This window comes from Melanerpes formicivorus, unplaced genomic scaffold (genome assembly GCF_026170545.1).
Source record: "Melanerpes formicivorus ecotype bairdi unplaced genomic scaffold, bMelFor1.0.p_v2 SCAF_37, whole genome shotgun sequence".
Classification (NCBI taxonomy): Eukaryota; Metazoa; Chordata; class Aves; order Piciformes; family Picidae; genus Melanerpes; species Melanerpes formicivorus.
The window spans coordinates 6,786,297-6,803,078 of NW_027142389.1; the positions used below are offsets into that span (position 1 = coordinate 6,786,297).

At 47.2% G+C, this 16,782-nt stretch overlaps 1 protein-coding gene across 1 annotated transcript in view; it reads left to right on the forward strand.

Annotated features, from left to right (window-relative positions):
- The window catches only part of PCDH11X (protocadherin 11 X-linked), a 426,737-nt gene that overhangs the window by 297,687 nt on the left and 112,268 nt on the right, over positions 1–16,782 (forward strand). The window contains exon 6 of the mRNA XM_068157468.1: positions 15,224–15,422. Coding sequence (XP_068013569.1) covers positions 15,224–15,422 — 199 coding nt within the window. The remainder of the gene's footprint in view (positions 1–15,223; positions 15,423–16,782) is intronic.

A 16,782-nucleotide genomic window follows, 5' to 3' on the forward strand; every position in this document is an offset into this window, starting at 1 on the left:
GCGTTGTAGCATTTTTATTGTGCGAGGCAGAATCAATCTCCCTTGCAAAATACCCAGGGGTGAGGGAGCATGCTTGTGCTGCCAGCGGTGCTGTGCAGGCCAGATTAGAGCCACAGCTCCCTCTGCCCTATGTCTGTAGGGATTTACTGCGTCTGTATTGCACTGAAATACTGCTGGCAAAGTACTGACTCAAAGCAGGCAGTCTGCGTCGAGCTGTCGACGGCTGGAACCCGCTGCAGAGGGCTAGGCATGAGCACTGACCTGACGAGCAGCAAGCTTTGAGGGTTTTCTGATGGCAGGATAAAGCTGTACAGGTCTAGTGATGTGGATTAAAGGTAGGGGAAGAGTTATGTTGGGGCTTTTTAGTCGTTGAAATGGACTGACGCAAAGCCAAGGTAAAGTACGGTTTGAATTGTGGATTTTCAGGATCTTCCTGGGTTTGCCTCAGTTTCCCGCAGAAGCTCAGTGGTGTTGTTCACTGCCTTTGGATGTGTCTTCCAGGGTTGGAAAATGGGCTGTTGTCTGAATTGTCATTCTGGTGAACTTAAATTAAAAACAAACAAACGATCAAGCAAACTCACAGATAAAGCAAAGACACAACTGCCCACCCCCCGAGGCCCCCGCCGCCAGTGCTTTGTGTTCATGGACGGGAAAACAGCCATCGATTGTTTTGCTCGAGTTTGCAGCTTGCTTGGGTAACACAAATCATTACACTTAAAATATAAGTTGCAATAATTGAACCTTCTGCCTTTGGTAGGGGTATCTCAGTGGGAGCCTTTGTCAGACGTTAACGTGCACTGAGGAGACATTGACTGTTTCCACCTCCCATTTCTGAAGTTAATTGTCTGGTCCTCCCTCACCCCAGCGAATCAATCAAACAGGCAGGCTCCCAGCATGGGCAGGAGCTAAGGCAGCACTCTGCAGAGCCTGTGCTAGATTGCTGAGCTGCAAGCCAGACTCGTCAGGGGGAAGCCCAACCTTGGGCTTTCTTGTCCAGCACCAAGTATCACAAGGACTTTAGTGGGAGTCCTACAAGGATTCTAGTGGGAGTCTTCTAATTCAGTAGCACCTTTCGAGAGGAGAAAGTCGAAGCAGGGAGGCGAATGCACATTGTCCCTGTCTGGGCAGTGTGGAATTCTGACCAGGGGTGAAGAACAGGCTGGAGAAGGTGATCAGCCATCATCAACAGAACCATTTGACCCTTTTGGTTTTATTTTATTACTTACAATCAGCTTGCTCACAGAGGTTTAGTGTTAGTTGCTGTTGCTAATGGCATTTCTTAATCCATATGGCTCCACCGAAACAGGCTGCAGTGAATACCCACTAGTATTGGCCAAAGCAGGCAGAAAACAGGGTTTGAGTCACTTTCTTTTAGGTTTGTGGTGCATTGTCTGTCTTTGGTATGGCTTGAGGTCATGCTCTGTGTGTGTTTGTGTCTCTGTGCGTTGCTGGAGTGTAAGTGCCTTGATTTTGTATGTTTGGAGAGAAGAGCTTTTCCCCCGTGGGAGCCATGCTAGATGGAGAAGATGAAATGGAATTACAACTTGCTCAGCAGTGTTTCTCTTGTGCAGGACTCCTGATTTCAGTTTTGTATTCTGCCACTGACTTAGCCTAACCTTCGGTCACAAGGATCAAGGGGACACAGCCATCTGCACTTTGGTCCATGGCTTTGTCACGACGGTTTCATAGTTTCATAGTTTCATTCAGGGTTGGAAGGGACCACAAGGATCATCTAGTTCCAACCCCCCTGCCATGGGCAGGGACACCCCACACTAGATCAGGCTGGACAGAGCCTCATCCAGCCTGCTCTTAAACACCCCCAGGGATGGGGCCTTGACCACCTCCCTGGACAACCCATTCCAGGGTTTCACCACTCTCATGGTGAAGAACCTCCTCCTCACATCCAGCCTGAATCTCCCCACCTCCAGCTTCATTCCATTCCCCCTAGTCCTATCACTACCTGAGATCCTGAGAAGTCCTTCCCCAGCCTTCCTGTAGGCCCCCTCCAGATACTGGAAGGCGACAATGAGGTCACCTCGGAGCCTTCTCTTCTGCAGACTGTACAGCCCCAACTCCTTCAGTCTGTCCTCATAGGAGAGGTGCTCCAGCCCTCTGATCATCCTTGTGGCCCTTCTCTGGACACCTTCCAGCACCTCCACATCCCTCTTGTAATAGGGGCTCCAGAACTGGACACAGTACTCCAGGTGGGGTCTCACCAGGGCTGAGTAGAGGGGGAGGATCACCTCCCTCGACCTGCTAGCCACACTTCTCCTGATGCAGCCCAGGATCTGATTGGCTTTGCGGGCTGCAAGTGCACACTGAGAGCTCATGTTGAGCTTTTTGTCCACCAGCACCCCCAAGTCTCTCTCTTCAGGGCTACTTTCCAGCCAGTCACTGCCCAGCCTGTATTTGTGCCTGGGATTGCCTCGACCCAGATGCAGGACCCTGCACTTGCTCTTATTGAACTTCATGAGGTTGGCCTGTGCCCACCTCTCCAGCCTGTCCAGGTCCCTCTGGATGGCCTCCCTTCCCTCCAGCGTGTCTGCTGCACCACACAGCTTGGTGTCATCAGCAAACTTGCTGAGGGTGCACTCAATGCCACTGTCCATGTCCCCCACAAAGATGTTGAATAAGACAGGTCCCAGGACTGATCCCTGAGGAACTCCACTTGTCCCTGGCCTCCCCTGGGACATGGAGCCATTGACAGCCACTCTTTGGGTGCGGCCATCAAGCCAGTTCCTTATCCATCTAGTGGTCCACCAATCAAACCCATGTGTCACCAGTTTGGAGACCAGGATGTGGTGTGGGACAGTGTCGAAGGCTTTGCTCAGGTCCAGGTAAACGACATCAGTTGCTCGCCCCTCATCTATTAATTTTGTCACCTAATTAACAGCTGTCTTGTCTGTTCGGTTACTCTGCAGCTGGGTTCAGCTTCCTAAAGCTTGTTTGAGTGAAGAATGATCTGTATGTGAAACTACTGTTACACTATGGGCTGTTTCCCCAATTGCTAGCATCTGTTAGTGGTCATGGTACATTTGCACTGCTGGGAGATGGAGATTTACTGGAATGCACAGCCCAGGGGATGCAGGAATGCTTGATCTCTACCTAGCAAGTGTAAGAGTGCATCACTGATTAGGAACTTTGCCGGGTTACGACAGTGGGGTCCTGTGCTTGTGGAGTGGCAGGCACATGATTGACTGGAGCTGGAGAGTCATCTCCCTGTAATTGTTGTTAGTGCTTTCTTTCTTCTCTGGGTCCCTGGGGAGTCAGCTGGGGATTAGACTGTACTCTCTGCCCCCTGGATTTATAGTCTTTAAGTGGGGAGGAGGGGGGAAATGAGGTATGGCTTTTGAGGGAGGGATGTAAACAACTACAGCAAGTGAATGTTTTGGCTGGGGTTACAGCGAGCCAGCACAAGGGCAATGCAGTGCAAGATGAAATTATTTCCCCCTAGCTAGGGAAATGACTTCCACAGCTGCCTGGTGTCTTTCATCAGAGGCTCTTGGCACTGGTCATCATTTCTGTTAAGAAATCAAAGAACATATCGTGGGCCTGAGTCTCAGAGGCAGTTCTGGAGACACAGGTGAAAGGGACAGAGCGTAGCTCTGGGTTCCTTTTCTTTCGCTGCTTACAGTGGCATTTGTGTTCCTGCCACCTTGCTGCACAGGCACTGCATGAAATCTGTGCTGCTTTTGCTGCTGTTCAGTTAAGATGTAACAGCACATTTCTGCAGTAAATACATCCCTGTCTGCTCAGCTCCTATGGCAGCACAGCCAAAGTCTTTTGAACTTGTGAGAAGAGTCAGCTGGGCTGCTTCAGGCTGCTGCTTCACTTCTGGTTTCATAGCAAATGCTTTGAAACCAAAGCAGTGCTGCTAGCTGTATTCCAAATGGTGAAGCCTGCCTCAACAGTTTAATGCTGTTCCACTGTATCTCAGACAAGCAGTGGGTTTGGGGGAGGCTGGGTAGGTGGTTGTTTTTGGGGTTTGACACACCAGAATGAGATCAAAGTCACTCTTGTTTGTGTTCTGCACAAAGGTCTGAATCCAGGTTTCTGGAAGTGAAGCTTCCTCTCCTCCTGGCTTTGATTCCCCCCTTGCCAACACCGTGTTGTGTGTTTTCTTTGTTGTGTATCTCAGAATGTCTCAATGCCTCACACACTACAGGCTGCATCGACTACGAGTTCTGCAGTCATTCCTCCCCTTCCCACCACCCCTCCTGCATTCACCCACTTCTGCATAAACAGGTTTTCAAACCCTGTGAACAGTTAGCTGTAGCAGCAGCTGCAGATGTTTTTGGTTCCTCCACACCACATAGAACTGCCAGGAGGCCATAGAAGGCACTCCAGTGCAGGCAGCTGCTGAAGTCCATGATGTGCCTTGATTTCTGGCTCCAAATGAAAATGCAGTTCCAGGGCTGTTGAAGTGGAAGCTGTTTAACCACAAGCATTTACCTTCCTCCAGTTCTTCAGCAAGAACCAATATGATGTGAAATAAAGTGGGATTTGTTAAAACAGTGATTAGTCCCTGGTGTAAAGAAGGGTCATGGAAGTGTTTAATTAGGCAACAACAAAGAGGCACAAAATGAGCAAAGCTGATTCTGTGGATGTCTGATGATCATACTGAGATATAATTGAAGCGGAGAAGCCTGTTGCTTCTAATGGTTTAAGTGCCTTGCACACCCACTGCATGCACTGAGCACAATAAATGCTCTATCACACATTCCCTTCATCTTCCAATATGTGATCCACACTCCTGCAGTAACAGCAAGGGTAATTAATTCTGGCTTAAGTATTTAGAACATTATGAAGTGCTGCAGTTCCAGGCTTGCCAAGTGGCAGAAGCAAGAAGCTAGGCTCTGCACTTCCTCCCTCCATTATCTGAGTGCACTGAAAGCTTCAGCAGCACGAGGAAAGAGCCCCTGCAGGAGTGCATCCTAATGTGGTATTAATTGGGCAAAGGAAGAACATGGCTCAAGAACACAGAGGGTGCCTTTGGAGCAGGACAAATAATCTGAAACCCAAGTTTGATGAATTCCCTTCCTCTGTGTGCTGTGGTTGCTGCAGCACTTTTGTGTGTATCGATCTGGAGGGCATGGGAATTTCTTTCATCTGACATTCACGTTCACTCTGCCTCTTGCACTGGCCTCTGCCAGCTTACATGCTTCTTTCTGCAGAATCTATTACGAAGATTTCCAGCACATCAAAAGAATTTCTTTCGTGCAAAGGTAGAATATGATATGCCTAAGGTGTAGGAGGGTTCCTAGCTCCAATTTTACCAACTAAAAGTAATTAATGAGTTCCATGAAGTAAAACAAAAAAAGCAACACCCAACCACCCCCCCAAAAAAAAAAAACCCCAAACCCTGAAAAGGATAATACTAATTGCATGCTATAGATTTCCCTCCATTGCTTACTCATGTAGTTAGTGACTTGCAGAACAGAATATTTACACCCCAGCTTTCTTCTGACTGCAGCACGCCTCCTGAATTGACACAAATAGGACCAAAGGTCAGATTAATTAAAAACAGTATGGGAAGGGACATAATTAATGCTGCAAGTTTATATTCACACCTTGTGTCTGGAAAAGGGCTGAAGTGCATTTGGTTCTGTGCAAAGCACAGATGCTGTAGGCCTAGGAATGTAAGGAAACGCCAAGAACATCTTGAAGAGTAGAATTGAACGGAGCTCCTGAGTGGGGAACGCTTGTGCATAGCCACGGCTTCAGAGCAGGCAGCGCTGACATTTGCTGGTGTCACTGAGGCACAGCTGCTCCTGTTGGCTCTCAGGTATGTGGAGCAGTTCACCGTCTCCTGAGCAGCAAGAAGAAAGTGTAGACCTTTGGGTCTTGTTCTTGCCTGACTGCATGTGACCATCACACTTTGCGGATCAGCTAGAGCAAGCAGCTGCCTTTGCTGATCATCAGCTTGATGTCAGAGCTGCAAAAAGTGTTGTGGATGTACAGGCTGCACAGTCAATGTGCCTTGTATGGAAAACACTCTTTACCTCTGATTTAACCAAGCTTTACGTGGAGTTTGAACAATCCTGGAGTAAAGGTGGTGGCTGTGTTAACCTGTGTGGCAGGTGAGGAAAGAGGTAGCCACTGAATGCCCTGAGGGAGTTGCAAGAAGAGACATTTGCTGTGCCTTTGGCTTTCCTTCCCCAGCACTTTTATGTCTCTGCTGTTTGGGGCACATTTGCTTGGGCATTTCAATGGTGCAGGGGCTCAGCATCAGGGTTATGCTGTTTGTGAGTAGGCAGTGAAGGTATTTCTGGGTTTAGACAGTAAATGGTTGGGCTGAGTTGCTCTTGAGCAGACCTTTGGTCTGCTCAGTGCTGCTGCCAGAGGCTGCGGGTGCTCTCTGCACCGCTGGCAGTCCCGTGAGGAAGAGCTGGCCCTAGGGCCTCCCTGGAAGTGCCCAGTCTTCACCTCTGCTGACTCCTCTGCTCTTTCCTCTTGGGGCTTTTTGTGTTTTTGCATCAGTACCTTTCTCTCGACTCCTGTAGTCACTAAGCAAGCAGCTTCACTTCTGTCTTGGTTTCTACTTAGTGTGCATGGCTTGACTTCAGCTGTTTTGCTGCTCACCTCAGTAGCTGTTTGTCGGGAGAGCACCCCAAGGCCACAAGTCTGTGCTGTATAAAGCAGGGTCCCTGGTGACAGGTGCCTGAACCTCACAAAACTGGACCTTGACTTACAGCTCTTCTGCTGCATTCACTGTGATTTCACAGCACAAATGCCATGGCTGTCAGTCACAGCGAGGTTGGCACTGGGGCAGCTGCAGGTGCAGGGGTCTGAATGCAGGCAGCTTGCCTGCTCTCACCTGCACACAGCAGCTCTCAGCTTGCTTTGGGAGTGAGCAACTTCCTCACGCTTCAGCTGCAGCTCCTCAGTTCCCCTTGCCCTCTGTTTCTTTATAGAAACAAAGGGATGCTGCATACCTTCAGGAATTTCTGGTGTATGTTTTGCTCTGTGAAGAAAGATGAGTGGGTAATCACCAATGGGTAGTCCCAAGAAGGGCTGCAGGGAATGTGAACAGGAGCTGGAAGGAGGTAAGGGACAGGGCAAGGGTGATGGCCTTATGCTCTGCTTCACTGAAACCATACAAGTGGTGAGGTCTGCTTACCTGCAAGGACAGTTGCATAGACACTGCTCTGCAGGAGCAAGGGATGCTGTCAGTGATCCACCACAGCACTGCAGTTCTCAGGTGTTTCCCATTTGCAAACAGCGGTTTCAGGCATCCAGTTAAGAAAGTTAGTAGCATGTAGCTCGACTCAGCTTGGTAATTTTGGCTGTTGGTGTATTCTGCTGTATAACAGCTAAAATATTACTCATTATCAACCTGATAGTATCTACAACAAAACTCTTGGTGCTAGCAGGAAATTTCTGACTGTAATCAAACAGAACATCATGGTGTTGGGTAAAACATCTTGAAGAGAAAAATGGATCTTTCAGATATGTGTAATAAACCCAAGGTGTTGCAGCGCTCACCAGGGTGTTTATCATGCAGTATCTCTCCCAGTTACAACAGCAGCAGGCTGAGTCCAAGCGTGCCAGCCCTCTCTTTCAGTGCATGGAGTAACTTCACACGAGCTAAACCTTTGCCTGACTGTTTGTAATGGGTTGGGGCAAACCCCCTCCCCACCACGCGCAGAAATAACGACTCAGACAAACGGATTGCAAAAGTGATGGAAAGTTTAAATAGAACAGTGAGTGTGTGCAGAGAACTAGAAAATACAGTGACAAGAGAGAGAGACCCAAAACAGACCCAGAGAGATCCCATTCCCACCTGAGGGTGCACCCAAACCCCCAGGGCTCCTCCTTCCCCCCCCACTGCTAGGCTAGTCTCAGCTGGCCAGATCTGAGACTGCCCATCCCCCTGTGGCCTTGGGCCTAACCAGGCCCATGGCCGGGAGATCTCTTCCCCAGTTACCCGGTGGCGAGGAGGAAGAAAAGAGGAAGTGCCAGACCCCGCTGTGAAACTTATAGTGGTGCAAGGGATCATGGTAGGAAATAACCTAATATCCTGTGTCCACCCACTGGGCTGGACTTCTGGACACAGGAAACACCCCTGTAGCAGAGGACACCCAGCCCAAACTACGACACTGTTGGAAGGCAATCTCAAGGGTATGTGTCTTGAGCCTGGGAGCTTTCTTGGGCTCTTCTCGGTGATAGCTGTTTTGGCAAAAGTCCTCATGGTCCAGCGAAGGTTGTCCTGGATGACTGGAGTCCACCGTTCAGTGCTGATTGAAGTCACATAGTGAAACGTTGTGGAAAGCAAACAGCCTGAACTGCATTGCTGCGGGTGAATTCTGGCCTACAGCTTTATTTCACACAGGCCAGCAGGGATTCGCTGTGTTCCCTTGCCTCCTCCTTAGCCTAAGAGTGGATTAATTACAGTTGCTATGAGAATGTGTTTTAGCTAGGTGACCTCAGATGGCAGACACACTGTACATTAAAAAATAAGAATGGGTAATCTAGGTGGTGAGAGGATGTTTGCTAAGGGCCAGAAAGGTAAATGTTGCAAGGAAATACTGGCAGAGAAAACAGAAAAGAGAAGGCTTTCCCTGCACTCTTCAGTAAGGCTTGAGTTTCCTGAGGGCCCATGTTGGGTAAAAGGGTAACTTTTCATCTCTATTTTCTCTTCTCCAGAAAGGACAGGATGCATTTTTTGACAGCTGCACAGTATGTACTGATGCCTTCCCTCCATTTTACTCATCATCAGTTCCAATTTCAGCCATTAATTTTTGTGTTGACTCCTAGTGCAGAAACCCTGCTTCTTTAGCATCCCAGGGCGTAGCAAGGTCTAGCTGCTCCCTGGGGGAAAGGAGCAATGGGTCCCCACAGCTTTTGAGGGCTACTATGAATGACATCAAAATTGATTAAAATGAAGAACTGAAGAGAAAAAGATCACAAATGGCAATGGGGTCAAGGTTCCTGAGATTTCTTCTAGATCTCTGTAGCTCTAATGACCTCATCATGCTTGAACTTAATGGCTTAGCCTTGACTGCTGTGATGTAAAAGTAGAAGCTGGAGGTCAGTAAGTAATTCACTGGAACAACATTTATTATTCCATAAATCTATACCTTGCTCATGAAGAAAGATGAGATCCATTTATCTGAGCCACAACTGAAACATATAAATTAGCAGAGTGAAATGGGAGGCAGAGTGCTGGGCACATTTGTGAAAGTATAAATTCTGCTCCGTTTGAAAGCAAACACCAGGTAAGCACTGATGTTGTTTTGAAAGAAATGCTCACAACTCTGAGAACACCCAATCAATATTCCTGCTGAAAGAGACCCCTGGTGTTGGGCCAGCAGTCAAAAGCGATGTCAAATATTACCCAAATGTTTCTGTGTTATTATTTATGATTATGCTCTTTTAACTGAAATGGATTTGCCTATCAGGAATCAAGCATTCAAGATAATAACATCAAAGATGATAACCTGGAGAGTGGAGAACATATTAAAGGAAGTAAGAGTTGAGATTGCCTGTTCCTCAGCCTCAGCAGCAGCACAGCCATAGTGCAACTTTCATGTGTAATTTCTGTTTAATCACACGTCAAGCTGCAGCCCCACGGGAATTAAACTTTAAAAAGCATGCTTTCAGCTATCGTTTTGACATCTAGTTAGCACACAATAACTGCCTTTCAAAAGCTAAATAAAATGTTTGACATGCTTTAAATGTTATTTGCAGGCTTATTTGCCTTTTTTTCTTTTTACTTCAACTTTCTGTTGCTACTTCAAGAAGCTCAGAAAATACAATTTAATTGTTAAGTGTTGCCGGGAAATGTCATATGAGAGAGACTGTGGTGCCACAGAGATGAGAGTCTGAAAAGAGATACCCATGGAGGTTCTTAATCAAAGGTTCGTAGCCTTCCAGGTTTAGAACATTTTCATTTGCCAATGTAGTGCCCTCTGTGCTGCCAGAGGTAGATGGGAGCCTTGGCTTGGCTGGGTACTGCACTGAAAATTTGCTTCTTACAGCAGGTAGTGCTCAAAGATTTCTGCTGCTTACCCAGATGAAAGAGAGCTCCTCAGAACTTTCTTTAGCAACAGCCCAGATCTGAAGTGTTTGCCATTTCCACTGTGCAGGTGGGTGCAGGTTGCCATGCCCGCAGGGCGTGCCTGTGGGCGGTGTAAGGATGCTTTTCAAACCGCACCCCGAGCCCATGCGGTTAGGACATACTCTGGCAAGATCATTTGTCCCTCCTTGAGCCAGCTCTTTATCTGAGGGACTCCAACTGCAGGATCTGAGGTTGTTAAGTAATTTCCATGTGACCAGGCAGAGGGGCACTATCTGTTTTACTGCTTTGCAGGTAGCAGTTCTTGCACTGAAAAGCTGCAAATCTGTCTGGGACAATCATCTGCGTGGAGCCTGCCTTCCTCCGGGCAGGCGACCGAGCTCTGTGTTGCTCTTTTGAAACTCATAGATTAAGCTTCCTGCATCTTAATTAAGTGGGAGGGGTTATTTAAATTTTTTAAAAAAGGTATCAAGTGAAAGACTCAAAGTCCTTCCACCTCTCCAGCTCCTGTGGGACAGTTGGGTTGTTAGGCACAGTGAGAGACAGAAACGTGTGTGTCAGAACTTCTCCTCCTTCAGACGGAGGCCACATGCTGTGTAAGTAATCAGTGAGGATGTAAGATACCCTTTGTTAGAGATGGGAAAGCAGGAGGACTACACAAGTTTGTAGCAAGAATGTCCAAAGGATTATATTTGATGCCTGCAGTTCTAAATAGCAGGAAATGTAATTTTTGCCAATATCTAAAAGGATAAATATGGTAAAGCATGAAAAGAGCAGGTCTGTTCGATTTGACATACAGACAACCAGAAGCTGAAAGGGATGCAGTCATTGAAGACAGGACAGCAGCAGCTGATGGAGCTGAAGTGACAAGCTGAGCTGCACAGGGTGACAGTTAGGGCCAATGGCACTGAGAGCATTGCTTCCTCAAGTGAGACAGGGAAACTGCAGGGTTTAAGGTCCACTAAGCTTGGGCTTCTAAAATAACTTGGATGTTGTCACGGATGCACACTTCCTCTCCCCTCTCCCCGCCCCAGTGGGCACGGTCCTTGATTTGCTCCCTAAAAAGCCTAGGCCCAGTCCTGTGCAGGGTCACTGCAGGCCATGCTGCAGGAGCAATAAACAACTGCCAGTCCATAGAGGATGATTACAACAGTGATTAGTGATGTGCTTCTAGTTGTGTGTAGCAATGGTGAACAAGAGTGTTCAGCTGCTTTACAGACAGTCCAAGAGCAAATATGAGCATTGTTGGTAAATATGTAGAAGCTAGTCTAATCTGAGGGGAAAATGATAATGAGCTACATTATGTATTTCATCCATTAGGGAGTAATCAAAACAACATAGTAAGAGCTTAAATGTAATGGTCTGACCTTCAGTAAGTGTATCAAATACAGACTTACAGCTGCTGGGGCCCAAACAGCTGTGCTGTGCACACCCCCGAGTTTAGGGAAAGGAGAAATAGACATTCTAGCAAGTCCTTCTCCAGTCTCAGCACAAAGGCTTGCTTCTGACTGAGCTGCTGGCTGCAGCCTTTCAAGCTGTTTGTTTACATGTTATTCTGAGAATCCTGCATGGAGAGTGGCTGGGTCCTGTGTCCCAAAGTGCATGAAACAAAAGATTGTTGTTTTGGAACAAAGGGTGAGAGTTGGGTATACAAGGATTTGGGCTGGAAACTGCAGTTTGGTTAGGGGCTTGCTTTCACAACTGAGTACTGCTCCTGAGGGAGGAGAGCTGCTGTCTGGCTATTTAAGGCATGCATTTCATGCCTCCCTAGCGTTTGAAAGGCGTAAGCAACTTGGAACATTAATAGAAAAACTAGGTTTTAAATGTTACAAAAATGTTGGTGCCTACTTCTTTATTCACTGGGTGCTACAAGTGGAGAAGACTGCTGAAGTAGTCCTATCACACAGCATCTCCTAAATACTGTCTGGTTTAAAACAAACTATCAGCTAAATAATCTCATTCAGCATAAATTAAATACTAATATTTTTTCTTTATGATCTCCTTTTAAGAGGATATTAATTTGCTTCAATGGATGAAGATAATAAGGTTAATGGTTTAATGTTCTGCAGCTGATGTCTGCTGCATTTTCCATTACCTTTTTTCAGTTTTTGATTATAAATTGGCTAACCCCTGGTGTATAATTCCAGAGATCATCCCTTCAATGTATCCAAAGCTATTTACTTAGACTCATCTTTTATTATTCCCAATGCCACAGTCTAATTATTGCAGTGAAAGATTGAGCAGCAGTGGTTTGGGGCTTTGATCAGTCTTGGTGTAAGTTTCAGTGGTGAGAGTGAAAGGTTTGGAGCTTTCTGCCATGATTTGATCCCTCTGGACCTTGCCTTTACCACACACACTGGGTGCCAGGTGAGGCCTCAGACAGGGTTTGTGTCGGCATCACCACAGCTCTGGAAGCAAAATGCTTTTTCTTTGCTTCATACCATAATTTAATACTGCTAAATATGTCAGAGAACCTGCACACTGCTCTACTTTCCCCCTTCAATTTTCACTCCATTCTCCCTTCCCAGTCTAATTGTCTCTATTACAAGGTCCTACATCAGCGTTTTCTGAAGCCACTGAGAATGCAGAACAGCCTCCTTGCATTTCTCTCTCTCTTTGGAAAAAAGATACTAACTGTCAGTCAAATAAATAAAACAAACCATAATCCTTGTTATTCTATTATTATCAGTGCTGAGTTCCTTTGGAGATAAACAGAAAAGCAGCTGGTGTCTGAGGATATTTTGTAATCGTGTACATTGAAATGTAAATGCCCTGGGGAGGAACTCTCCACAGTCACTGTGACAGAAGAGAAGTCCCAGCCACAAGTTTGTTGGGATGACTTGTTCCAGATCAGTGTCTGATGGCTGCCCGAGTTAAGAGAAGGGCAGCACTGCCATGTAGAGAAACAGCAGTTGTTCCATCACCCAGTGACCTCTTTCCAGGCAAAAAGGGGACTGGGAAAAGGAGAGGAGACCCATGGGTTGAAGTGAAAACAGATTTAATGGAGCAGCCAAACTAATACCAGTGCCAACACAAAGCATATCGAGTTATACTCAACCCAGCAAGTGTACAGCAAGAGGAGCAGGGGCAGGAGGAGCTCCTGTCCCCAGCAAGCTTCCTCTTGCACAGAGCGTGATGCTCATGGTCTGGGTTACTCCTGCAGCCAGCTCAGCTGGCCTGCCTGACTCAGGCAGGCCATGGCTGGCCTGGGGTTTAGTCCCAGTGAAACCAGGACACCGCAAGGTCGAAAGCTTGATAAAGTCTTCCAGAAGTGGAAGTGTGTGGGGGGTTAGTTGTGACCCTTTCACCATCTGATTTGATTCTTACTGGGCTGTCAGTTACAAGAGGGATGTCTTCTCCCCTTTCCATCCTGTGTGGCAGAGAGTCATTCTGTGCTCAGGTTGTCAGAGCTCATGTAATGTCTTGACTTGATCTGTTCCAATTTTTATTAAAGATCTGCCTTATGAGGGAGAGTCTAAAATCTGCATATTTGGTAAACAGGAAAGCAGAACTGGAAGGCAAAGTGAGCTTGATGATAAAGAGATGAAATCATCTGGAAAAATAGAATGGCAGGAAGGATGAATGCAAAGTGCCACAGCACTTAGGCCCCAGTAATCAACAGCAATAACCAGAAAGGGGACAAGTAGCAAAAGATCATGAGAAAAGGACTGGGCATTATGGTGACTGGCAAGAAGAACGTGCTGTGCTACCATGAAAAAGGCAAGGCAGTAGTGGAGCCTGCAGGAGATGTGGGATGATGATCCTTCTGCTCAGTGCCATGCTTTGGAGATCTCTGCTGAGGCTCTGTGTGGAGCTCTGAGCAGTGCACAGAGGAGCGAGCAGGGAGCCAACAGAAGGCACAGGGCAGACTGAAAGAATAAGGTCTGTTCATTCTGAAGGAGAGTACAGTGCCCAATGCCAGAGAGATGAGTGGGAATGAATAACCAGGCCATGATGGATGGGACTGAGAAGTGATTTGTTTTGTCACAGGTTAGACAGTGGGAGGAAGCCTCTCCAGGAGCAGTGGTGAAACACCAGAGCAGGGTTTCTGGGAAAGCTATGAATTTGTTGCTGGTAGCTTTGGGGAAGAGTTTCCCCAGTGGCACAGGTGAAGTTGCAGTTGCCTTTCTCCTGGCTGCACCATGCTCTACAGCAGCTGTCTGTGGGAAGCAAATGGCTGGGGACCTCTGACATCTGCTCTGTTATAAACACAGCATATACTTCTTCTTTTTCCTTCTGCATCATTGCATCAAAAATCTGATCTGCAGCTTTGCTAATCCCAGCAGCTCTGGAACTGGACCTTTCAAATGGTATTTTGAGAAACATCAAGCTAAGAACATTGAAAATTGTTATGGTGGGATTTTCATTTCATTTTTGAGTCTTTGTGTTTTCAAACTTGGCAATAAGATGCATAGAAACAAGCAGGAGAGCTGCTTTTAGAGCTTTTTTAGCTGCTTTCTTTTAGAGACAGATTTGTATGCCAGTTATTCAGGTCCTAAATCATGCAGAGTCACTTAGGTGATGGAATAACTGTCCCTTTGCCTGATGCCCCAGGGACTTCCTTCAGCTTGGCCCTTCCTTTCACAGCTGTGCTGTGACACTCTCCTGGAGCTCCCTGTCTCCTAGCTTTACCAGTTGTGTGACAAGTCTGTAGTGTAACAGCAATCAAAGGGCTATCATGAAATGTCTGAAGGAGAGTAGTGGAATCTGCTTCTAACTCATTAGTGTAATCAATATGCAAAACCTATTGCAATTGTTGTCTGTCTTAGAAGAACCCAACAGCATTAGAAGTGTGTCCCATTTTCAGGCCCCAAGGTGTGGAACAGCTTTTAATGGGAATGAAAATGTTTTCTGAGAAGTAGAAAACTGAGCAGTGAGATAAATTGAACCTCAAAAGGTGACTGAAGTCTCCAAGTCAGTATACAAAAGGCATCCAAAGGTTTGTGAAGTCTGACAGCATCTCCTTAGTTTGAGATGCCTTTCATTCTGCATCAGGGCTCACATTTTTGAGGCAGAAGGAAGCGGCGCTGTCAGGTGAAGCGGGTCTGAGAGCAGGCTGCCTGCTCCTGAACGGCTGGAGTTGTGCTCAGCTCGAGATAATGCCTCTGCAGCACAGAGCTGAGCTCCTACCTTTCCTAAATTGCTTGCATTAAGCAATTACTGAGACTGTAGTGGAAACCATATCATTTTCTTCCTTCCTTGTAGCCTCAGCGCCGTGTCACATTTCACCTGCCAGATGGCTCCCAGGAAAGCTGCAGTGACAGTGGGCTCGGAGACCATGAACCCACGAGCGGTGCTAGCGCCTCGCACCCGCTGCCCCTCGGCTTCCCCCAGGACGAGTACTATGAGCAAGCGTCGCCCAACAGCCGGACAGAGGGAGACGGCAACTCGGACCCGGAGTCCAGTAAGTGATGAGCTCTGGTCACCCTAGCTCTGAAATCGTTCCAGTAGCAAAAGCAGGCCTCTTCTCCAGGCGTAATGAAAACTGCAGATTGATTTTAGCGCGGCTGCAGGAGCCTTCTCTTTCTAAAAGTGCAAGGTCTGACCACTGGCAGCAACGCCCTTGGGCTGTGAGGAGTTCACTGATGCCCTGCTGTGCTTATGGCTCTGCTGTGCTGCCCAGAGAGGAGCGTTCTGATGAGCCTGACACTGATGCCCTACCGGTCATAGATACTGTGTGAGGCACTTCATGCTTTTGAATGCAGTTCCTGATCCAACAGTGCTGCCTGGTGTGGTTTGTTTTATTAGGAAGAATTCTGGCTGAGGAGTAGGTCTCTGAAGACACCTCTGTCTCCAGAAATAAGGAATCCTTGACTTGTCCTTTGGGAGTAGCTGTGGTTTGTAGTAGCAGTCTCCAAAGCTTTTGTCACCTCACTCCTGCTGCTGTGGCTGATGTGCAGCGGCACTGGCGACAGTCAGGCAAGGCCACAGTGAGATCAGGAGCATGCCAGGGCTGTGCACACTGAGGCTGCTTTCTCTGCTGGGCTGTGGCACCCACTCAGAGACCCCACTCTGCTTCACTCAGTTGTTAATTGTCGTGGGGCTCTTTATCCAGATTGAACTGAACTGTGCTGTGGGTAAAGAGACACCAGAACATCTGCAAGCCTCCAAGGCCGCCTTAGCAGCCTAATAAGTGATTGCAAATACCTCTGTTCTGGGCAAAATGTGACCCAACAGGTGTATTTCAGCTACTTTAGCGTATCATGAAGAGTGAATTAAAGTCCTGTGCACCTGAAACAGCTCTGTGAGGAGGTAGTTTGGTCTCTGCCCTGGCCAATACAGCATTGCCTCTGACACCAGAGGCTTGGCACCGCAGTGCTGCCTGAGAGAGGCTGAGGGGCTCCTCTGCATGGATATGAGGTCTCTTCTGCTCTTTACTTTTAGTTTGTACACTGTTCCCTGGGGACCCTCACTTTCAGACTTTTAAAAATCAGAGAGTGGATATGAATCCTGAAATAATGCCAGAAGATGATTGCTTCTGAACTGATAGACAGCTGACAACAACCCTCAGAGCTTTTGGATCCTGTGTTGCAAACATTACTTAGAGTTTGCTTTTGTTTCTGTTTATATATTTGAGGCTGTGATATACCCTTAAGAATATTCTAGGCAGTCAAACTGAGTTCTTCCCAGAATGAAGCTCTTAAAGGCCTACAGATATTCCCCCAAAGAAAGGAAACACCAAGATGTGTACTGTGTTTGTTTGCTGCTTTTGCTGTGCCTGCTCGTGATCTGGCGTTGCTTTTACGTCTCGGTTCTAACTCTGC